General features: G+C 40.6%; 1 protein-coding gene across 1 annotated transcript in view; it reads right to left on the bottom strand.

Moving 5' to 3' along the window:
- LOC139706379 (calcium-dependent secretion activator 1-like) overlaps positions 1-25,642 on the bottom strand; it is a 196,913-nt gene that overhangs the window by 63,156 nt on the left and 108,115 nt on the right. Inside the window, 3 exon segments of the mRNA XM_071614040.1 lie at positions 5,719-5,906; positions 9,394-9,530; positions 23,056-23,268. Coding sequence (XP_071470141.1) covers positions 5,719-5,906; positions 9,394-9,530; positions 23,056-23,268 — 538 coding nt within the window.

Here is a 25,642-nt window from a genome sequence, read left to right as displayed (position 1 = left end):
TAAGTACTGCAACCTTAGGAGCTGATTTCAAAATGAGTAGATAGAGCAATTTACATCTGTGGATTCAATGATTGCCAAAGGCAACCGGCTGAACATGCGCACATGTTGCTTTTCTGTCCCTCTCTCTTTTGAGAAAATGGGTTTAAAGAATTGGCCCAAACGAATGTTCCCTCAATCAACGAGTTTTCAACTTTGTTATATATTAGGATCGTCTGTGATTTTAAATTCAAGATGCATAGGCCGCATCCCAGATGAGCGAAATCAGAATCTCTGCAGGCGGGGCCCAGGCGTCTGAATTTTTACACCCATCCTACCCCACCAGGTGATTCAAATATGCAGCCCAGTTGAACAACCAACACCTCAAAGAGGTATGATCCGAAGAACAAATGTCTTAGAATTGTAGGGTGGTATTAAAAGCACAGATTCCTGGCTCCTTGTGAAACCAACGGAATCAAATTATTTGAGGATAGGACCCAATATTTTGAATTTTAACAAACCCTCCATTGGACTGGTGTGCATGCTACTACTGCATAAACAGAATATCAGTAGGGGTATCTATTATACTTTCAGATGAAAGAAAAACAAAATCTATGGAAAAGGGTAAAAATTTAGCCCAGGGGATTGAATCCAGGGGTGCTGAACAACTGAGCCCCATCCCCAGCCCTTTTTATATTTTATTTAGAGACAGGGGTCTCACTGATTTGCTTAGGGCCTTGCTAAGTTGCTGAGGCTGGCTTTGAACTCGCCATTCTCCTGCTTCAGCCTCCCAAACTGCTAGGATTATAGGCATGCACCACTGCATCTGGTGGGAGTTGGATTTTAAAGTGTTTCCAGGTGTTTCTTTACCTTAGTACTACTGACATTTGGGGCCTTGTTTGCAGGAACTCTCTTGTGCATTACATAGGATGTATAACAATATCCCCATGACCCTTACCTATTAGATGATAATAGTATAATGTGGCAATCCAAACTGTCTCCAGTCCTGTCAAAAGTCCTCTGGGGGAAAAATCACCCCCAAGTTGAGAAGCACTTTCTTAAAAGACATCAAATATGTGGATGGGTTCATATTGTCTCGTGCTTATAATTATGATATAACTCCTACAAGAAAATTTTAGATGTCCAAGGGATATTAAGATACTAAATCTGCTCATTTTACAGATGAGAAAACTGAGGCACAGAAATAAGACAGAGCACTCCTGAATTTAAGAAGAATAGTTTCAGCCAGGCATGGTAGCACAAGCCTGTAATCCCAGTGGCTTGGGAGGCTGAGACAAAAGGATCATGAGTTCAAAGCCATCCTCCACAACTTATCGAGGCCCTGAACAATTCAGCAAGACCCTGTCTCCAAATAAAATGCAAAAAAGGTCTGGGATGTGGCTCAGTGGTTAAGCATCCCTGGGTTCAATCCCTGGTACCAAAAAAAGAAAACAGTTTCTGACATTCAGGTCTTCAGAATTTTAGTGCTGATACAATGAAAGGAAGAAGAGCAGTGGACTTAGGATATCTGGGTCACCATTTAAATTTACAGATGCTCAGGGTTATCATTTGCAAAAGGGATGCAAAAATGACTAACCTGGGAATTTGACAGCAAGTGAGAGAATGTTTGAAAGTACCCTGTAAACTGTAAGGCGGTCACACAATTGATACTGAATATTATGATTTCTTCATTTAAAAAATGCAGTGCAAACATAGATCCTGAAATACACGTAAAGCCTGTCAAAGTACCAGTGGAGATCCATTTGGCTAGTTTTTCATGGCCTAGCAAATAGGTCAGGCTTGAGCAAGTGTTGCTTTTCGACTTTCTTGCTCTGCCTGGATGTTGATCCTTCCAAAAGCAGCACCTTGGACAGCAGCCAGGCCTGCTCCCTCTAGAGACTCCTGATTCTGCCAGGCCTGACCATCAGGCACCTACAATTTCTCTTACTGCTTGCATTGACTGTTGCCTTGCAGTCTGACTCTCACAGTGGAACCCAAACAGAAACCGCATGTCACCCACGTCCTTTTATATGGCCATGAAGGAAATGGGTGGCCACATGGAATTAGGGTTTTCTTTGGCCTTCACTGTGGGACCTGCATACACTGATGGACAGCATGCCATGTGCCTTCAAAAGCAAATGTTTCCATTTTCATTTGCTCTGCTACAAGTGAACTGTATGCATTTCAGGGCTTATATTCAGTGAACACATTTATATTGAAGCATAAGAATATGTGTTGGTGAATTTAGGGCAGCTTGGCAGTGCTAGGAGCAGAATCATTAGTTCTAAAACCACCACGACAAAACTTTAAAGCGTCCATATTCATTGGGGGTGAGGGGAAGGTAAAGGACATACGGAACACCATGAAAATAATAAGTATGTCTAAAAGGGAAAAAAAGTCGCTAATGTATCAGCTAAGAAAGAAAGAATTCCTGACGGACACAGGAAATAGCACCAAGGTAAACAAACCTTTAGAACTTAGAAATACCTCAATATATAACTGATTCTACTAATAATCATTAATTTACGGATAGGCTTTATTTTGTGTCAATGTTATAAATCATTATTTAAGGGCTGGGGATGTGGCTCAGTGAAAAAGTGCCTGCCTAGCATGCGTGAGGCTCTGGAGTCTATCCCTAGCACTGCAAAAATATAAATAAAGATATACAATAGTGCTTCCTGCTTTGTGTAGGTACCTGTGAGTAAATAAGCAAAAAAGAAAAAAAAATCATTATTTGAGACAGGTTTCATTTCTGGGAGATGATTTTGGAATTGAGGAGGGTTTGGTGAAAATGATAGAGATGCTATAAAAGTACAGGCCTATTTGATGCCAATCCATTTTATCTGCTCCTTAAACATAATTTCAAAATTACAAGCACGGGTTGCTTATTATGAATGACTTGGTAAGGTACCAGGTCCCTAACTAGATGCCACTAAAAAAGCAATCTGACTCATAATTCTGTTTACATATTGCTCAATTAGTCTTTTCAATATGTACATGTTTTAAAAGTCACTAAACACCTGACTCAAATTCAGTCCCAATGCACAATGTTCTTGCTCACTGATAGAGTCGTGTTTTTTTTTTTTCTTTTTGAAAAGCACCTTTGAAAACCCTTAAAGCAACAGAGACTTCAGGAATACACGAAACTTGCTGTTTGCAAAGGCAGAAGTGACATCATGGATGGAAGGATGGGGAAAGGTCAAAGACATTGCAAAGCCCAAGCCATAGCACACATAACTTCTTACCTTTTGATCTCCTGAGTTGTCTGGATTTTGGACTCTTTTTTCCTTTTGGATTCTCTTTTGGTATCTTTTTTAGTCTCTGGTTCAGGTTGGGAGGGAGTTTTGCTCCCCACAGAGTCTGCATTTGACAGCAGCCCACTAAGGTACACATGCATTTGTTGACTTTTGCGAAGGGGTGGTTGAACAATGAGGCATGCAGAGTGTGGCCAGCCACAGGAGAATCAAGGGCAGACAAACATGCACCAACAAAAGAAAGAGAAGGATGCATCAAAAAGCAAAAGCAAACACATTTAAACTAAAATAATAAGCAAAAAAAAAAAGATGCAAACTTGCATAAGGAAAATCAGAACTGAAAAGAAAATAAGAAATCCAAAACTGTTTCCATGACAAGATGTATAAACCTAACTGTGAATCAAGTGGCAGTCTTACAATATGAAATCCAGACAATGTGTATCATAATTCATGATGATGTTTACCAGGGAGTTTACAAAAACACTTCATTATTTTATAACACTTTCTTATTCAGTAACATATGTAGAATACAGTGTGACAACAAGGAGAATATAATGCAACTTCTCTCTCTCTCTCTCTCTCTCTCTCTCTCTCTCTCTCTCTCTCTCTCTCTCTTTAAAGAATTCAGTCCAAGAGGCTGTAACAGATAGTCATCAAAGTGTACATATTTATAAAAAGCAGAATTATGCACAGATACACCCCAGGTATCAGAGTTTTCGTGAGTATCTTTTATGCAAATAAAAGGTCATTGGCGGTGCTATGGAATCTTGTAACAACAGGAATTGAAGGTACCCCTGTTGCCTGTTAAATATTCAAACCTACAATGCTATTGTTATGCAGTTCTAAATGTTGAAGTTACATTTCATAAAAATCTACCAGCACCGGAGGAAAGAAAAGCACAGAACAAACCCAACTGATAATTTAGAGTTGTGGCATGAGTAAAGATGAGCACACACTCAGATCTGATTTGAAAGAAAGGTCGTCCATTCTGGATCCTCCCCCAGGTTGGACTTCCCTGAACCACTATATTTTTCATTGAAGGATGATTTTCCAGAGCCACTTGCTCTCCCTGGGTGCACCTCCCCTGGCTGTTGGTTGGGGTGCTTTGGGATATAGTAGGCTTATCTTTATACTAATGTGACACTATATACATTGGGATGTTAAACTGGCTGTGGCAGTGTGGAAATTTATTCCATGTCTCCAGAGCCAAATGGCAATGTTCTTAAATTATTTGCTTCTTTGCATTTTTTTTTTCAGAACATGGATCTTTCCTTCCAGGAGCTGGGCAAGGTCTAAAGAAAGAGTACTTAGTACAGAGTCAGGAGACAAGACGTTCTGGGCTCATCTGTAAAATCTATAATGTGACTGTGATCTCTAAAGCTCTTCCCACCTCCAGGGAACGTGGTAAGTGTTGGCATCTCCGCCTTCCGGCTTTACCTAGCTCACTTCAGCTCCTGCAATGTGCCCGCCTCCCTCCTTGCCTGGGACAGTTGTACATGCTGTTCCTTTTGTCTGGAACCACTCAACTCCTACACACGATTCAGTTCTCAGCTCCAACATCATTTCCTCAGAGAGGTCCCCCCTCCCTCTACCATCCTGCCACTCCATCTGAGTCATGTTCCTGCTTCCATTTGACCGTGGAATTTTCTTCTTTGTCTTCTGAGGACCCATCCTCATGGAGCCCTGCCCTGGTCGGGTGCCTCATTTTGACTCATCATTGATACCGAATGTGTACCAGAGAGTCTGACACGAAGTAATCACCAAACACTCATGGAAGGAACAGTGGTAACAACAAAGACAAACATTTGTTAAGCTCTTGCTGCATTCTGGGCATATTGCTGAGCTTTTTATAGCCACCAGTGTCCTCTCAACAACCCTCTGAGGATGCTCTCATTTCCATTTCACAGATGAGAAAACCGTGGCACTGAGGGGGTTATTACCAAGGAGACTCATTGCTAGTGAAAAGAGGAGCCATGATCTGAACTCAGAATGGTCTTACTTCAGAGGTCACCCAAGAAGACCTGTTTGGCTGGGTGCAGTGGTGCACACCTATAATCCCAGCGGCTCAGGAGGCTGAGGCAGGAGGATCATGAGTTCAAAGCTAGCCTCAGCAAAAGTGAGGTGCTAAGCAACTGAGTGAGACCCTGTCTCTAAACAAAATACAAAATAGGGCTGGGGATATGGCTCAGTGGTTGAGTGCCCCTGAGTTCAATCCCCAGTACCCCACCCCGCCGCAAAAAATGAAGACCTGTTTGCCATTTTTTTAAAAATAGTCTTATAGTCTTTCCAAAGGAGAAGAAACTAAATTAGACCTTTATGTTCTCTGTGTTGTAGGTGTCGTGTGTGCATGTGTGTGCTCCCCTTGCTACTGAGGGATTGGGGATGGACAGACAGTTAGGGATGGTTGTCAAAGCAAGGCCAGTGACCAATCACTGCCGGTTCCACTTTCCTTCTGCTTTTTGATCAGCATCACCAGAATCGTGCTTACCTGTTCCCGTGGACGTGCGATGCACAGAAGGCAAAGCTGTAGTGAAGAAGGGTGGGGTCGATCATGGCGCCATTTTCTGCCCGTTCAAGCAAGTCTCTGAGGTAGCAGAGATGTCGGTGACACCCTCACACTCCATTTCGGGCGCAGTATTCGTCTAATACAAACACCTGGCCAGGACTGAACCAGCCCTGTGGGGGGAATGAAGGAAAGACTTTCTTTTAAATACAGGTTGTTTCCTGGAGAACTGATAGAGTTGAGAGTGGCTGGGGAAGGAGTCTAAAAATCAGCTCCTTGATTGCTTACTGAGCGTCAGCTGCTGTGCTCAACACATTGTGTGTACTACGTGTTTTAATTCTCCCCCCAAACCTATAAGGTAGACTCTGTTATCCCTCTTATACGGACAGGAAAACAGAGCAGAGAGGACATGGGATTTCCTGATAAGTGGGTGAGCTGTATTAGCAGATAGTATGATTGAAACCCAGGGCTCTACCACTAGACCATGGGCTGAGCAAAATCTTGATTGCTGGTAAGAGAAAATCATAACATGAATGCCTTAAATTAGTTAGTGCTTTATGCTGGACAAAGAACTTTCCATTGAGCTCTCTAGCAACCTGGTGAAGTAGATACAGCATGCTGATCTTCGTTTTATAGGTAACATAATGGAAATCCGGGTTAAGTAACTCACATAGATATTACGAAACAGAAACAGGACTCAAATTCAGTTCTATCTTATTCCAAGTCTTCTACTTCCTTAATCCAGAACGTGAAGAAATATTAGAGTTGCCCTTATATATATATATGGGGGCCTCATTAATCCTTGCATTTTAGAAGAATATTCTTAAAATCTTAAAATGAAGTTAATAACCAAATTCTCCAAAGAGATAGCATGACTATGTTTTTTTTTTTTTTTTTTTTTTTTTTTTTTGCAGTTGTAAATCAGAAATGATTCAGTTAAACTGAGAGGAACTTCTTGTGTCCTGGTTTCCAGTCCCCCGCCCCCTGCCCCCACCGTAATTGTCTTCTTATAATGCATTTGCTCTAAGACCAGCTGAGACTCTGCTATCAAAGAAAATGCAGATGTGGTCTCTGACTTAGATGGGGTGGCATGATGGGGTAGAAGTTACTACCTCTGTCATGGGCTTAAGAGAACAGGTACTCGGAAAGGACAAATGTGTGCAGCTCAAGGTCATCCTTGGGCTGAGCCTGAATGAAATCACCGTTTCTGGTTTCAGTGCTGGCTGAGCAAGAAATAAACCGATTCAGGAAGTGCTTGGTAAATTGGGAATTTAGGACTGTTTTAAATCTGAACTTCCTTTTTACTTTGAGGGTCTTCTCTGAGTTGTATTTTGAGTGTTGCTCCATCTTGGGAGAGAAAGGGCAAGAGAAGAAAGAGACTAGGAGAGAGGAGAGGACAGAGAAGTGTGGCGAAGGGGGCCTTTGCGACCCTCCAGTCTTGCATTAGGGATCTGGGGGAATCTTCGATTGACAACATGCAGCTTAGAGAGATGCATCCAACGAAAGACGGCATCTTTCCTACTTCAAATTATAAGTTACTGCAGAGGGCGGGAGAGTAGTCGAGGCAATGGGCTGCCCCTATAGGCAACTTCTTTGCCACTCCATCTGCTACCCCAAATGCTAAATCTTAGAAACAACACTGCTGTGAAAGATTAAAATATATTTTCTACGACTCAGATGACACCAAGTCTTTTGTAGATGCCAAAATAGCTGCTTTGAAAAGAGTTGAAGAAATATCAATTAGGAACTGAGTCGAAGACACAGAAAAATTTATGTATCCCTGCTGGTCGGTCTCCAAAACCAACTGAAAAAAAAAAAAAAAGACTGTAATAATGAGAAAATGGAATATATAGAAGTGGGAGATAAAGTTCTTTTAATTTCTGTTATTTTCTGAAACTCTGGAACGATGATTAATGGATATAGGTATATAAATGGGGGGAGAAGGCTATTTTACTCTATTCATAAATGATTTTGGATTTTGGACCCTATTTTTAAGCCGATAATGACTAATGGAAACAAGCTTCAATATTTCATGTTTCTTTTTGGTTTAATTTTTTTTAAAGAGGGCATTGCTAATTTTCCTTTGCAGTAAATTTCAAAACAAAAGAAAATTGTTTTAAATAACGGCAATGTGGAGAAAAAAAAATCTTGAAAATTATATACTTAAAAAAAGTCCCTCAAGAGAAAGAGAATTATACATAACAGGCAATAATTTAAGTGCAGAGGCACATTCTTACAAGTTTCATAAGTGCAATTTATAATTACATAATTGCAATTTATAATTTGTAAGCTACATAATAGTAGGAAACGCATTTGAGAAAAATTGCCTTGCAATGCTAGGTAAACTTTTTTTCCCCCTTGAAGTCAAAGTAATATGTTCTTTTCCAAATTGGCAAAGTTCAGAGCCTTCTGATAAAGGGATTCTAAACCTGAGATAATCAACATTTCATTTATGAGACATGGATTAATAAATTATTCCACAGAATCCCATTTCTATTTTTAAGATGATTTTTACCCTTTATATATTATATATTGGCTTCTGGAACCAAAAAAAACCCAAAAAACCAAAACCCAAAGAAACAAAAAAAAAAAAAAAAGGAATTTGAAATATAAATTATTCAGCATACAGTGAAGATATAACTTAGATTTTTTTCCCCACCCTTTGAGGGATGTTTTTTATGGTGCATTAGAAATTTGAAATCAATAGTGTGTTAGCTTGCTTGATTAATTATACCATATTAATACTATGAAGACACGTTGACTTCAGTGTTTGGATTTAGGGATGAGAGTTTTCTTGTGTATGAAGTCGTTCTCATCGTTTCCCCCTCATCTTTCCCATCTATAAAGTGGGATTCCTAGCCTTTACCTTTAAGAAATGAAGTAATAATTGAGGGTTTGCAGAAGGAAGTAAACCCGAGTCTTTTTTAGGCTTTTGAATTTGATAGTTTAAAGCCAAAAATGTATCTTCAGAAATCCAAAAGAGACATAATAGCATTCCCTTGAATTTAACTAATTTAAACCTAGGTTTAAAATAGGATTTTAGAAAATGTTGAGACTCCTGCTGGTTAGCTGGATTTCCAAATTTCTAATGCACCATAAAAAATTCCCTCAAAGGGTAGGGAAAAAAAAAGACTCTGAATATTATGAAGAAAAAAGGAAAGACACCCAAACAAACAAACCCCCGTCAATAAAGGCTTATGGAGAGTGGAATTTATTTGTTGAATCGTTTCAATCTTTAAAAGAGACACAGTAAAGAGTCTATTTCTTTTTGAGATAGGAGCACCAGGTCTGGGCTAGGAAGCGAGGGACATCTTAAACTCTAAGATAAGGAGGCAATTTTTGCAAGTTCTCCAGTAGCAGGTGCCAAACTCGATTACCCCCCTCCGGAATATTTCTCATGTAGCAGCTGAAAAGTGGGGAAGCTATGAAGGGGAAGCTGGGGACTTGGACGTGTCTCTTCTGAGAACTTCCTGCCGCTCAGTCTTATTTCTTGGTAAGTTAAACTATCTCAACCCCGGGAAATGGAGAACACATTTGCAATTGTTAAAGCCATTCCATCATGGAGAAAAGAGCTTCTGACATAAAGGTAGAGAAAAATTTCATTAAAAAAAAAAAAAAAAGCTATGTTTAAAGTGCTGTAAGACCAAAGAAGATACTTGCCAGGCAAGAATAGGAATCATTAAGTCTGTGATCCAAAGTAAGGCGCTGTACCATCTCAAAGAGGGAAGTGTGGTCAAAGTTACAGGGGTTGGAAGAGATAAATTCATCCATGCCATGCTTTTGGGCTCTATCTGCATCTGTTCATTTATACATGTAGAGAGAGACACAATTTAGAGAAACACATCACATTTTCTTTAACATTTCAAATACACAGGAATTCACTAGGCATTACAAACATTAGCTGCTTCCCCGGTACCTCCCACCAACATCCCAAGATATATATATATTTACCTCCCATTGTCAACTTGCATCACTTAACTGGTTAAGTTTACTGCATGTAGGCAAAAAATATATTGGCATCAGCATGTTTATCAAATGATCACAATGCCAGTGCACTCATGTTCTTTAAAAACTAAACACGAGATTGGAACTTCGCCTGCATTCCACCAAAACACTGAAAGCAGATCGGATCTTTGCTAAAACTGCCTATTTAGCTGCATAGGTTTTGAATAGATTCTGCCATTCCAGCGGTTACGTCTAGAGCAATTTCTCTACAATTATTGGGATTCTCTGGACAAAAAGGGTTTCTGCTGATTTTCAGCAAAGTGACGAGATTTGGGTCCTCCCCTTCCAAATCCCCATGGCCAATTTGGTGTAGCATTAAAAGGTTTGAGTCCCCACCCTCCAAAATTAAAAACTAAAAGAATGGAAAGGAAAAGAAAAAAGAAAAAGAAAAAGATTTTTTTTTTCATTGAAACCTGGAGGGTTAAGCTAAATGGGAATTTAGTTTGTGACAGCCAAGGGCATTGCTTTATAGTGTGCTTCGTCTGTGAGCAAAGCTTATGAAAGAGACAAACAGAAATTTACTCAGCGAGGGCTATGATCTGCCATTTATTGTGAATTAATTGTCTCAATGTATTCACACTTTTCCTCACAGGGCTGTAGGCAAAACCTCCTAAGGGCTAACTAATTAATCCCAACACGTGGAACTAACATATACTACCCTCCACTGGCAATGTAACTCGGAGGATTCAACTGGAGTGCCACCAAGCAAATCGTAAGGAGGAAGAATGAAGAAGGTCTTTTCCGTTAAAGGAAATCGGCTCATTCCACCTCATCTGCACTCGGTCTCCTGATATGCAGACTACGAAGAAAAATAATCTCATATCAAACGGAGCAAGATTTTATTCATCTCCTCGAATGCAACATTTTACTCGAGTATGGGGACCTGCCAGGAACCAGCAATCCTATCGGGGCAAGGGGAAAATCAATTTCTGACTTGGAAGGGTGTTTGAATAATATTTTCATGTGTGGTCTCTGCTTCAGGCAGTTTTTTTTTCCCCCTATCTGTCTCCCATGCTTGGGGTTTGGCTGTAAGCTGGGTTACGGTGACAGCGTGACTCTAATGCGATGATTTCTCCACTTATTGATTTGGGGTATTGTTCAAACCTAAATGCATGGTGTGGGAGATTTACACCCTCTTATGTTGGATTTTTAAAATCTTCTGTCATATTTCTGAGAAGCAGCAGTGGTCAGTGTTTGAACGAGATGTGTTGTTTATGCCCAAGACACACAAAAGAGCCTCAATTTCCAGAAGGCAAGTTGAAGAATGTGTATTTTAACAGCCAAATCGCTCCATTAAAATGATAAAACACAAGCTTTTGGAAGAGCTATCGCATGGGCAGGAATTCTATTAGAGAATCTGCGAGAATCGTCTTTGCTGTGTTAACTGCCTTAGATTCGATCTCAGGAAAGTGCTTTCCAGCTGAGGTTGGGTGCTTCGCCTGGGAAGATCACTTCTGTTTTGTTTGTTGCTTGGTCTGAAACATTTCCCTTCTGATTTGGAATAGTCAGGAAGGTGGTGCTGGGCTGGGGGCAATCTAAATGCTTCCAGTGCCTGGATGTGCAAGTATCTTAAACCTGCTCCAACTTGAGGTCTCTCCCCTGACATGAGGACTCTGGTGCTATCTAGGTGGCTCTTCTCCATCTCCTCCAACAGATTCTGCCCTCCACCCTGTGCGTCCCAGGGCAACTTAATTCAGGAAAAAAAAAAAAAAAAAACTAAGCGTGGGGTGTGCAGGATGCTCATCCTGCTAGGTCCTCATAAAAAAGCCTCATCCACCCCCTGCCTCCCAATTTTAACAGGCAGATCAGGCAGTTTGGCTAGCATTGGCTTCTTGCTCTCGGATTTCACGGATGAGGCTGCAAGCTGACAAAATCAACCGGGGCCTCACTTTGCCAGTTTGGCTTGGCTAATTTATCGCTCTTCAATGATGACGGTACAACTGGTCATTTAGCTCAGAGAGAAGGGGCCTCTTTTGTGACTGTGAAAAAATATGGCCCACGTTTCAAGTGTTTTGCTCTTTGTTGATCTATTAAAACCTCTTGAAAACTTTGCTGATGACCTATTTTGCCTTTCGGGCCACTTAGGAAATGGATCTGAAAAGGCAATTTGGCTCTTCTAGGGAGACCTGGCTACAAACCCACTCCCCACCCCTCTACCCATCCCAAGGGCTCAATGAAGACAGCTTCACTCTGCTAATACTTGGCTAGGAGCGAGTCTTAAGCACGATTTTCTTTTCTACTAATGTTTCAAACAGGCTTACAGAAAAATGCGTATCAAATTAGCATTTTTTTTCAGATAATAACTCTATTGAAATAAAACTTCCTGCAGGGCGCGATGGCACATGCCCACAATCCCAGCAACTTGGGAGTCTGAGGCAGAAGGGTGACAAGTTCAAAGCCAGCCTCAGCAACTTAGTAAAGCCCTCGGTAACTTACCAAGACCCTGCCTCCAAAGATAAGAAGGGCTGGGCATGTGGCTCAGTGGTTCGGTGCCCCTGGGTTTAATCCCCAATATATATATGAAATAAATCTTCCTTTTTCCCTTCTTTCTCTCTTTCCTTTTCCTCCTGATTCACGTGGGGAATGAACTTGAATTGAGGAGGTCTGGGTTCTTGCGAACTGTTTTTAAATAATTGTCGGGTGCTGGTTGAACTGTTTCTCTTCTCAGCCTTGGTTTCCTTGCGTGTAAGAGGAGTTGACCTTTCAGTTTCCCTTCTGCTGTCACAGACAGTAGTTTAAGGATCCTCAAGATCCTTTGCATACCTGGGGATGTGGGAGAGCTTAAGGCAGTAGAATTTCCAGCAAGCAAAACGAGCAGCCCCTGGATTTTTGCTTGCACAAAATTATCATTTACTCAGACTTAGGCTTATTATTTTAATTGTTCCAATAACTCAAGAGTACTTAAAAGGGTGACGGGCTCCTGGGACATCCTGAAGATTTCTCTGAGTTTATTATAATCTAAAAAAAAAAGGGGGAGAATAGACCAGGAATGCTATTTCAAGGTATAAGTGAAAGGGATCCGATTGTTATTGTTAAGCAGGGATTTCAGTATTTTGTTGTTGTTGTTGTTCTCCGCTATATTCTTAGCACCTAGCATAGTACCTGGCACATAGTAGGTACTTTTGTTTTTGTTTTTGGTATCAGGGATTGAACCCAGTGGTGCTTAATCACTGAGCCCCACCCCCAGCCCCTTTTTCATATTTTATTTAGAGACAGGGTCTCACAGAGTTGCTTCGTGCCTTGCTGAGTTGCTGAGGCTGGCTTTGAATTTATGATTCTCCTGCCTCAGTCTCCCTAACTGTTGGGATTACTAGTAGGTCCATATTTGTTAAAACAGGGAATTTATTTCATCAAAATAAACAAATTCACCCTATCAGTAAATGTTTTCTATCTCATGATTTTATGGAATATTGTTACATTAACTAGTTAGGAACAGTGTATTTTCTAGGAGATAGATAGCAAGGAGGTAAGTGGGAGAGCTTAGGAATATCACAAAGACTGGAGCTGAAGGCTAGATCTGCCAGTACTGGGTATGTGGTGTGAGGCAGTTGCTTAATGTTTCTGAGTCTACTTGTCCCCATGGGTGAGTGGAAGACAGTGTTCAAGCCTACCATGGAGCGTGTTGATGGGATCTCATAAGAAGTGCCTGGAAGTCACCTGGCACATACTAGCTGCTCAATAAATGTTAGTTAGGTGTAATCAGGCAGGCTTCTTGGTGCTTGCAAAGGCACTTGTTTTAAGTTGCTCATGAGCCAAAGATGACTCTGCCTTATGGCTAATGTTCCATCTTTCCTTACTTCTTGAATCATTTCTGGGAAGCTGGATTTCCTTTCTAATCTCTCTGCTTTGTGGATGCGCTCTGCCCCTGTATAACCAATTCCTATGTCCTGTCTCTGAGTTGTTGCTGGGTTGTGTTCCAGTTTCTCTGTGATGAGGACAGAGGCACACAGTTGAACACCTTGGTAGATAATGCATTCCTCAAGGGCAGTTTCCAACCTGGGGGTTCCCCTGTGAGCTTCTAGAACAGAGAGTCCTCAGGAGGTGGTTATTAACTCACTGACTCCGACACCTCCGTTGCAGGCAACTTCTCATTGGCTTTATTAAGGAGCCACACACATGGGGATTCAGATGGTATCTTGCAAATCCAAAAGTGGGAACATGTGCTCTTAGGGGGAAAAAAAATCTTATAGAAGGAAACAGAATTCTAGGTGCAGGTGTCTTTGGATACCATTCAGATTGTCTGCCTGTGTCTCCATACATGTCTAGGACCATATGCATTACATATGTTGTCTATTTTAAAATAAAACATTGCAGTGGTCCAGCTGTTCCAAATTCTGTTTCAAAGAACTTGTGGGCGCTTCCCAAGCAACACCATATAGTCACTCCTGCACTGTCCCAGTCTGTTCTTCTAGAGCGCTGAACAAGAAAAAGCAAATGCTCTTTGAAACTTCATTTCTCCTTGTACAAATAATTGGAATTGGTGGATTCAAGAAAAAAAAAAACAACCCTCCAATGTTGACATTATCAGGGGAGAAAACAGCCCAGAGCAAAAGCATGAGAGAGTCAATTCCTGAATTCAGGACACAGGGATCACTTCCTTTGCCAATATTTGGCATGTGTCAAGAGAATGAAAATGAATTTGAACGTTAGGTTGAGCAAAAGAGAATCAGGAGGGTAAAGTTGCTGTTTAAAATCCCAGTGATGTTTGGATTATCTCTTGCTTTGGGAGATATGTACTCATGTTCTTTTTCATTAACATGATTTAAAAAAAAAGAAATCAAGAATTGACTGCACTTTAAGAACCAATTTTTAACTTTTACCTTTTCCAGTCCTGGCTTTAGGAAGTAGTTCTCAAGTCTGGCTTTGTCTGCAAGGGTTCCAAATGATCCAAAAGTGGCCTAGGCTCTGTAGCAGAGTATAATCAACACACTCGCCAAATAATGCTGCCGGTTTCATTTCTGGGGTTTAATTGCATGTTTAGGAGACTGACTTGTAACTAAAGCGAGTAAAATGAATATTGGTCCCTAAACTACATTAAGAACCTTAAACCTATTAATGGTATCCAGGATCCAGAACCAGAATGATGGACAGGCAGATTTATGGGGAGCAGGCACACTTTCAAATGGAAATGCATCAAAACCTTCATCCCAAGTTTTCCTGGGAACAATTTTGGTTTGATATTTAAGAAATGTGGGAGGGAAACTGGCTCCTACGGTGGAGGTGGGTGATACCACTATATATGTTTAAACTCGCATTTCATCTGCTTTGTGAAAATTCAAGTGAATGGCCCTCAACAGACCACCCTGCCATTTATGTTGCTCTGTAATTAATTATGATATTTGGGTTCATTTCATGTTCATTATTCATTTCATTTTTCCCCTCACAACTAGAAAAATATGTAATATTTTTCATGATCTCTTAAGCGCAAGTATACTCAGGTGATTTTGTTTCTGATATATATATATATATATATATATATATATATATATATATATATATATATATATATTTAAGTAGAGTTGCAATAATGCCTATCAAATGCATGTACTTTTCTTGCAGGAATAATAGAGCTTTCAGATTTTTATTTTATTGAGACTTCTCTATTATTCTGACAGCTTAAAAACAAAAGGTCAAGTCTCCCTTTTTATTTGGTAATATCACATTTTGGAAAATTTCATGGGCTGGTGAACAAGCAATTCTACAATTGAAAATAATTAGAACTGTACTGTTAGCAAACTGTCTGAAAGAGACTCTGTTGTCTCACGAATCCCTTCCATAGTTAGCTAGAGGTAGCTGTTTTATCATCACAATTTAGAGCACGGTTAGGGCTATTGCTACTCCTGATAGATGCTAGAGGCAAGAGAAGAGCTAATGTAACTCTAAAGTCATCTGTGAACCCAAACTGCAAATTAAAAGGTGACTTTGTATCTCTTTTCTTATATGGAAAATGTGTGCTTGTCATATCCGCTTGACAGTACAAGAGTGAATGTATGGTTTGGACAATAACGAACAATGACAGTAGTCAGCTTCATCAGAAGACATGGAATAAAGAAATGACAATGATTGATGGCAGTTGGCTGTTTACAGATTTTTCTAGAAGAGTTTTCCTTGGCAGAGTCAAGTCATCAGGGGATGTTGTGCTCTGCCTGAGCTCTGCACAGCAAGCAGAAGACTGGCCCTTCCAAGCCCGCTGCCCCGAGTGAGGTACACGGGGTGGACCGCTTAATTGAGAAATAACTTCATTCTTTTGCAGACTCTCTGACAAAACCAAGCTAACACAGAATGGCTGAGAGAGGATGGCTTCTTCCGAAGCTCTCAAGGGCCGTATTGCATTTTGCAGGAATCTCAGATTTAAAACTACCATGGTAATACACCCAAAGGGATAAACATGTGATGTTACTTTTAGTGCTCATTTTTAGAATTCATTATTAGACAGTCTCTTTGAGTAAAAATCATATCAGAGATTTTTGTCAGTGATCTCAAAACAAATAAATTAGAGATTTGTCTTTTTTTTTCCTGCATAATTCTTAACTTTTTCAAGTAATTTCCCTGATTGTAATTCTTACATTAGCAAATCATTATCTTCAGACCGTTTACAACATGAATGAAAGTAAATTTTTTTGCTTCACTAATTAGTAATGAATCATACTGTAAATCACTCTATGACATGAAAATGCTCAACGGATTCATGGATAGCACATTAAATGGTTCTGCAGTAGTTAACAAAGAAACAAACCTTCATTTCATATGGTCTACTTAGATCATATCCCGATGTTGGAAAAATTTTGGACCTGATTGTAGGAGTCTATCCTTTTAAAACGTCATTTATTTTAAACACTGAGAAGAAATGTGATTTACAGTGTGGTTTTGGGCCATGCAAATTAAGTTAATATTGAATTCATTCTTTGATATTTTCTTTTCTGCAACATAGCAACTGCAAGTTGACAATACAAGAAGATATAACAAAAAAAATCTCATAAGATAAATTATAGAAAGGAATGAAGGCAAACTGGAAAATCTATGAGGATAGCAATGCATTGCGCAAATTCTCTCAAAACAGAATTCATTCAGTCATCTATTCATCCATCCTTTCATTCTCGAAAAAAAATATAGCAAAAATCCTAAATTCCCACTAAGTTCACATTCTATGGTAAGCTTTTAAAAAATGCCTCATCAGACATTCAAAAGAAAGTAAAGTGAAATTAAGTATCCGCTTGGCGTGGTGAAAAAACTCTGTCTGCTAGCCAGGGGTAGATTTATGCAAAAGAAAAGAAAAAAAAAAAAAAAAGGGAGAAAAAGCAAATTAAAGTAACCCAAAGAATTAGAACAAAGGAATATTATCGAATGGTCAGGAGGAATGATATGACCTACTTCATCTAAATCAGCATTCAGAATACTCAAATACATATTTGCCTGCTCTCTTGACCGATTTTTCTAGTTCCTTCTAATATCATATCTTCAGTAAACATGTTTTTGATGAATAGCTTTTTCCTACACGTATAAAGGAATTATATGCTCTCTTTTTAAAGAGTGAAGAGAAAGATTTTTCTAAAGTTTTCAGGTATCTTTCTTTTTCTCTTACAAATGTAGTTTTAGAAATATTAACACACATACAAATGACCTTGAAAAAGTTATTGTTGTCATTGTTCTTGGGGGAGGAGCAGGATGACATTTGAGACCAGAGGTCAAAAACTCTCTCTGGCACTGTGAGATTGAAAATCCAAAGCATTCGTGACTAAGGTGCTTGGACTCCACGGAGTCCTTAATTTGCTATTTTTATGTGTGGCCGTCCCACTTAGTATAGTTCTCCTTTCAAAAATCAAACCTTTAGTCAGGTTGAAGGAATTCTTTTGTGTTCCAATGATGTGTTTCCTTTATGAATTCTATTTTGCATTTTTAAAATTTAAAATTGACTTGATGAATTGCATTGTGCATTTGGAAAATTGAACATCTTAAAAATGTACTTGACCGGTTGCATTTTGCATTTTTAAGTTTACTTTGTTCATCGTATTTTGCATTTAAAAAAAAAGTTTTGCTCCGTTAAGGTCTTCGGGTCTCCTACCCTACCTTTCCATGGTCAAGGTTTCCATAGTCACCACACCCTGGGTGCACTGACCATTCTCATCTTTGGAATTAGACAAGGAACAACAACAACAAGAACGCATTCTCCGAGTGCCAAATGATCTGTTTTCAGGCATTAAAAGCAGTCAGGTAGCTGGGAATTCCATGAAGCAAAGGCCTTAGGTGCCGTTCCATTGGGCTGTCAATTAATTATCTTGGAATGACAAAGAATTAGGAGATGCTCATGGTTGGCTTTACCCAGAGGATCACTTGATGCCAATATGCAAGCCAAGGAGAGAAGGCAATTATGCACACGTGACATGCATCCGAGTTTCAGTATGGAAGCTTACATTTCAAACCTAAGGTCTGGAAAATAACATGAAAAGTTGACTAGGAGGTCTAGACATGAGGAAGACCGGAGAGGAGAGGGGGAGAAGCACATTGCAGGCGTCAGATAATCGAGTCGGATTATCTGAGCTGTGCTAGCTACAGACGACCACTTACCCTTTTGTCCAGCTAGAAGTTAGCAGGGTAAGAAGGAACAAACCAGAATAACATAAAGACTAGCAACAGGCTCAGGAAAGCAGACAGGAGTTCTAACCTAGCAGCTAACGTTCTTGGGTTCGAGCAAAGATCAAACAAGAAAACTTCAACAGAACAACAAAAAAAAAAAAAAAAAGAAAAGAAAAAGAAAAACGAAATCAACCTCCCCCAAACCAACAGTAACCCCAAGCCCCACTAATCGTAGAAGACTGTTCAAGGATTGACCAAAAAAATAAAAAATGAACTATTCATAGAAACATCCATCTTTGGGGCATCACGGATGTTGTTAACAGTTATTAGTGGAGAAAAATGATATTACAATAACTCAGGGTGAGTCATACATCAAATAATCATTGACCCAATGTCCAAGCTGAAAGTACCCCCTCCTGCCCACCCTTCTCCAAATGAGAACTGGGGTTCTGTTTTTCACCAACACACAATGGGTGTCTTCGTGAGCGGCCACCTGGCATAAGGAATGGTGGCTTGGCTCCATTTTTGATCTGGACATTCTCCATGGGAGCCCCGTTGGCCTTAAAAACTAGAGAATTGCAAGTATTTATTTTAAAAAAGTTGGGTAACTAGGTACCAACTTATTATTTTTTTTAGAATTTTAACTAAAAAGGAAAAAAAATTAAATCAACAACAGACACAAAAAAACTGTAAAAGAACAAAAAAGTGTTAAAGGTTGATGGAACCCTCCCAGAATCTTTGTAGAGTCCCACACAAACGAATGAATAGCAGGATCTATTTTTTTAAAATAATTCCATATCAACACTCCACTCCACTCTTTCGTAGATGTGTCTTTCATTTTGAAATTGTAAGATATACAAACTGCACCAAGAAAGCCATTAAACTGAATTTAGAGAGACCCCCAAAATTCCCAAGTACCCCCAAGTTTCCCAATCTAGAAAATGTCCCATTCACAAGTGTCTCTGGTGAACAGTTAGTTCATGATGAGATTGGAGTGTTTTCTTTTCTTTCTAGCCCTCAAAACATTTCTATATAGCTCCCCTTTTGCAGAGTAAAAACTAATAAAGCAATTTCAAAGTTATTGAAAGGTGTTAAAAAATCATTCACTAGCAAGAATGGCAAGTCCTCTGAAAAAATATTCAAAAACAGGATTTAATGAGATATGTGTAAGTATTTAAAAATGACCCTTACCTTCTGGAAGTCAAGGAAACATTTTTAAAATGCAATACTTGATTTTTTTTTTTTAAATACAAGTCAACCAATGTAAATGAAGAATCAAAATTTGATACTTAGACTATGTGCAATGGCACAAGCTTGTAATCCCAGCAGCCCAGGAGGCTAAGGCAGGAGGATCTCAAGTTCAAAGCCAGCCTCAGCAAAAGTGAGGTGCTAAGCAACTCAGTGAGACCCTATCTCTAAATAAAAGTAAGTCACTTGAGTTGCAAGTGACCCTACAACCCGGTTCTGATAAATCCCAAATCTGTATGTTATCTGATTTTCTCCTTCATCTCTCAATGTTCCTTGTATACTTTCAAGAGATGATGGGTATTATTTATCCCTCCCAAATTGAATCTTTAGGATTTTGCTGGATGCCCTGTTTGCTAGTTCAGGTATTAAATAAAATTTCACCTAGAGTTCCAGCAAGTTTGGCTTCTGTTCCCATGACTTAGAAACCATCAGGTTAGTTCACAATTACTTCACAGCTGCTTTTATTTGTTAAGTTCAAAACATAGCTATCAAACATATCAAGTTTTATATGTGGGGAGCTCTGTCAAACCCAGTGTCAATGCATACTTAAGGTGACCAGTGCATCGTGATTTGCCCAAATCTTCCCTGCTTTTAGCACAGTGATTTGCCCACAGACCTGGGCAAACTGGGATGTGCATAAAAAAATTAAAAACTAAAAACAATCATAACTTATTCTGAGTATGATTTTTTTGGGGGGATACTGGGGATTGAACTCAGGGGGGCACTCAACCACTGAGCCACATCCCCAGCCCTATTTTGTATTTTATTTAGAGACAGGGTCTCACTGAGTTGCATAGTGCCTCGCTTTTGCTGAGGCTGGCTTTTGAACTTGTGATCCTCCTGCCTCAACCACCTGGGCCACTGGGATTATAGGTTCGCATCACCACACCTGGTGGTGGCCTTGTTTTTGTAGAAACAGGTACATGCAGTAGGACCTCATGCTCTTTGGAGAATTTTAAATCCTGAGCAGAGTTTAGGGAGTTGCATGAGAAGCAGGTGACCCTACAACCCAGTTCTGATAAATAAATCCCAGATGTGTATTGTTAAGTGTCCTTCTCCTTCATCTCTCAATGTAATTTATATACTCTCAAGAGATGATAGATATTCTTTATTCCTCCCAAATGGAATCTTTAGGATTTTGCTGGATGCCCCATTTACTAAAATCCCCCTTTGTTTAAACAGGGCAGTGACGTGGGTCTTGCTGTGTGTATCCAATTGCACCTTTTTTTGATACCTAACAGCTAGTGATCCTAATTACAGGCAGAAATCTCAAGCAAGAGCCCCTGTGTATTTTCCTGAAAAGTCACCCTTCCACAGTCGCTTCTGTCACCAGTCATTTTGTGTGTGTGTGGGGGGGTGGGGAGGTGCTGGGAATTGAACCCAGGGCCTTGTCCAGGCTCAGCCTGTGCTCTACCACTGAGCTCGGCCTCCAGGTCCTTGTCATTTAATATGAGTGTCCTTTGTCTTCCCTATACCTGTGATAAAAAAGTGGGGCTAACCACAAACTATGTAGTATTAACAGAGATGAATTTCCTCCACTGGGCCGATGATAGAACAGAGATAATGAATTCAAAGTGAAATGATCTCCAAAGAATTGGAGAGTATTTGGAAATAAAACCAGTATTTTCCAAATATTCCAAGATGTATGTTTTATGAGGTTGCTTTGGATGGTGATCATCATTACAATTTTTTTTTCTTGTACAGGGATGGTTCCATTTCAGGTGTATGGGAAGGTATTCTCCCCAAATGTCTTAAAAATGAGCCTATCAGGCAGCTTTGCTTTTTGTTTAGAAAAATTAAATGAACATCCGTTATGCTTTGATTGCAACCAATGACTGCTGCTCTCTTCAGAATTATCCATAAACCTAGGTGCCAGGAGATATGAGAGAAAACAGCAAGGGATTGGGAGCTTGGTGGGGGTCGGGGCAGGAGGGCCACCCATCTCTCCCAGATCCGACCTCTACGTCTTTCCTACTCTTTCATGACCTTCTGTGTGGAAAGCTGTTGGGATTATCTGGTTCCACCATAGAAAGGCATCTTCCTTGAAGAAACAGCTAGTACTGAACAGGACTTCCTGGAAGCACCAGATGGTCCGAGGTTGCCATTCAAAAAGAGATCTGCTCTCGATTTTATGGTAAGAGCAGAGCTCTGTCCAGCAAAAATGGACACAGCAGTAGAATTCATAAAAAAGGGAATTTACTCATCAGAGCTGCAAAATTATGCCATCTATTTCCACCTTTTGCTTAAGAGCAACAGGGGAAAACCGAAAGCACTGCTGAAGGGGATGTGCCAGCTTTGGGGGGCTCTTGGCACCTGCTTTTCCTTTAGCTGCAATTCTCAATCCTCAGGTATTTGGGGGGCCAACACCCTAGAATTTGGACCTGGACTCAGAAAAGATTTCCTTGGTTGTCTATCTGCCTAATGTCTCATTTCCCACCAGTCACCACAATACAAACGACTCGGGTTATCAGACATTGATCATTGTCTGGTATTTATCAATTTATCACCTTGGCTGCCTGGTTTGGTACCCACTGGGAGGCGGATGCTCTTGCAGGGACCTGGTGCATCTTTCTTACAAGTGTTTCTCCTCTCTAGATAATTGTTCAGTGAACTTGAGTCAGTGAGTGGGCTCCAGGCTGATGTCAGAGGTCCCCATGACCACTGCGAAAAATGACTTGGACCTGAGTTGTCCCTAGTCAACTTGATATTCAGGGTAAGGCACAGTCTCCACTTGGAGGTCAATATTTGCAACATTGCATGCTTGATGTCTCCAGTTTTGTTTTAATAAATATCTCCAAGCCTATGATGGCTTTTGCCTTCCCCTGTGTATCAGAAGTGTTGGGGTCCATCCTAGGTAGGAAATGGGAAGGGCAAAGGGGAAGAAGGCAAACCGCTACAGAGATCAGAGGAGAAGATACTAGAACCTGAACTGGGGGCTGTTTAAGGAGACGGTTTCATTTTGGAGTCTCTGATATTTTCACTCAGCATGGGATTTTAGGTACCATGTTTTTTTTTTTTTTTCCCTTCTTCCCACTGCATGTGAAAATGTCATCATTTATTTTTAAATGGTTCTAAATTGCAGATTTAAGTTTATTTCAAATCAACCCTATTTTTGAATAACTTTTAATGGGAAGAAATGAAGCAGGGACATCCCTAATCTATTCTATTTGAAGACGAACTCAAACAAATACCTGTTTGTGAATTCCAAACTCTCTCACCAAGAAAGACAAAGAGATAAAAATACATGCAAAATAGACTTTGCTTCGCTCAGTCCTTGGTGGAGAAGGTCAAGTATTGCACTTTAAAATTTATTTTCAACTGATATTTTCTCCCAACTTTTGCCCTGAATGCACCTATATACTTTCCATAAACATGATTTTTTTTGAAACCTAAATATAAAAGCAACTAGTTTTTTTTTTCTTTTTTGCATTCAACTTTGGAAGATTCACTTTACTGTACATAGCTACGTTTTTAAGAAATGGCATATTTACTTACAGAATTGAGAGATGGGGGCGTCCAGCTGAGGCACATTCCCACCCTTGGCATTGAGCTTCTGGACTTGGGTCGGGGGTACCGGTTTGTGGGACTGTCCAGTGGCCCGGTACATAGCCTGGACCCACAGGATGCGATCCTGCTCGTCATCGCTTGCAAATATCACTGTGTCCCCTTCTTTGACTGCATTGAAGAAGGCTCGGCCACCTTCCAAACCTGGAAGAGGAGGGAAATACAACTTCTCAGCGGAGCCCAGACTCAGCCCTTAGGAGGCAGCTCCTGAAGCTTCTCCTTGGGCCAGGGGAGGGGAGGAGCCATGGATCTGTCTCTACCATGGGGAGCCTGAGAACCACTTAGCCACCGAGTGGGACCATGGTGTTAAAGAGCCTGGCTTGTGTCCCTTCCTTAATCCTACTGGTGACAGTACTGTTACCAAACATCTGCCCTACAATTTCCCCTCAGATTTAAAAACAAATAAACCATCACCACCAAAACCTCTCCTGACCTTTGTCCCCCCTTCAGGGAGTGTTCTATTCTCTTTACAACAAAAGGAGCATCTCTATTGAGGCTTCTTAAATTCTAGTACATGTTAGAATTCCCTGGCATCTTCTTAAAACGTAGCTTCTGACTCAGTAGGTTCTGGAATGAGCCTAGGATTCTGCATTTCTTTTCTCTCTCTCTTTTTTTTGGGGGGAGCAGGGGTGGGTACCAGGGACTGAACTCAGGAGCATTGACCACTGAACAACATTTCCACCCTATTTTTGTATTTTGTTTAGAGACAGGATCTCACTGAGTTGCTTAGGGCTTTGAACTCGTGATCCTCCTGCCTCAGCCTCTCAAGCTGTTGGGATCACAGGTGTGCACCATGGTACCCCGCTGGGATTCTGCATTTCTAACAAGCTCCAGAGGATGCTGGTGTGAAGACCACAGCTGGAGCAGCAAGGGGCTCTCTCTCCTCCTGTTGGGGCTTCAAGTCCCTCCAATCAGGCTGCTGCTTGGCTGAAATTTTCTTTTCAAGGCCACCAATGACCATCCCTGAGTCTGATGGTCAAAGTTCTAATTTCTTTCTGTTATCTAATGAGCAGCATTTAACACTTTCTTTCTTTCTTCTTCTTCTTCTTTTTTAAAATTTGTTCTTTTAAGATATATGTGACGGTAGAGTGAATTTTGACGTATCATACGTACATGGAGTCTAACTTCCCATTCTTGTGGTTGTACATGATGTGAAGTTTCCCTGGTCGTGTGTTCACATATGAACACAGAAAAGTGATGTCCCCCATTCATTCCACTTTTCTATTCCCATCCCATCCCTTCCCTTCATTCCCCTTTGTCTAATCCAATGAACTTCTACCCCCCCACCCCCTGCACTTATTGTGTGTTAGCATCTGAATATCAGAGAGAACATTTGGCCTTTGGTTTTGGGGGATTGGCTTATTTCACTTAGCATGACAGTCTCCGGGTCCATCCATTTACTGGCAAATGCCATCATTTCATTTTTCTTTAGGGCTGAGTAATATTCCATTGTGTATTTTCCTTATCCATTCATTTGCTGAAGGGCAGCTCGGTTGGTCCCACAGTTTAGCTATTGTGAATTGTTACTCCTTTCTCTTTTTAAACACTCTCTTTACTTGCCTACCAGGAAAACTGATTTCCTCCTACTCCCTGGCTGCTGTTTGTCTTGTTTACCTTGCTCCTCCTCATCCTGACCTTCAAATGTGGGAGCACCTTGGAGTTCTCTCCTTGTACCCCTTCTCCTCTTTATCTACAGCACTCCCACGATGTTACCTAAACTCTCAGTGCCAGGACTATGCTGAGTGAGGGTCCTCACGTTTCTTCCTGAGCCCTGAACTTTTCCCTCAAGCTCCGGACTTGGGTGGCAGTGGCTTCCTGGACTTCTCCTTGTGGGCATCTGACGGACATCCCAAGCCTGCCTTCTGCAACATGGAACTCCTAGTCTTTCTCCTTGACCTCCACTCCATCTCAGGAAATGGGGCTTGCCTCTCCAGATGTTCAAGTTCCCAATCCAGGAGTCATTCTTCATGTTCTCTCTGGTTTCTGCCAAAGGGCATGGATGGACATTTCGATGATTCTACCTTCAGGACATTAGACATTACCAGAATGTGGCTTCTTCTACCTCCAGTGTCACCACCCTGAATCGCACTGTAAACCCCTCTTATGGGTTATTTGAATAGCGTCCCATCTGATCTGTGTGATTCCAGCTTCATTATGGATGGTGGGTTCTCAACATGGCAGCCAGCCAGTCATGGGTTTAGGATGAGAGTCGGATCCTGTTATTCCTCTGCTCAAAACATGCCAGTTTCCACATTCCACTGAGATGAAAGCCTAGCTTCTGACACAGCCCGGAGCTTACATTGATTGGCACCACCTTGAGTTTTCTCTCTCTTTCATGCACATCTGTGCTCCATTCATTGCAAAAACCAATGATCTCTTGTTGTTTCTGGAACACCCAGGCATGTTCTCACCTCAGGGCCTTTGCATCTGCTGTTCTCTGAATCTAGAGTATTCTTCTTCCAGATATCTGCATGATTCCCATCCCGATTTCCCTAACGTTTTTTGCTTACATTCACAT

The sequence above is a fragment of the Marmota flaviventris genome, chromosome 1 (assembly GCF_047511675.1).
Source record: "Marmota flaviventris isolate mMarFla1 chromosome 1, mMarFla1.hap1, whole genome shotgun sequence".
Classification (NCBI taxonomy): Eukaryota; Metazoa; Chordata; class Mammalia; order Rodentia; family Sciuridae; genus Marmota; species Marmota flaviventris.
The sequence above is the reverse complement of the archived record's forward strand: the minus strand, read 5'-3'. Positions and strand labels throughout refer to the sequence as shown.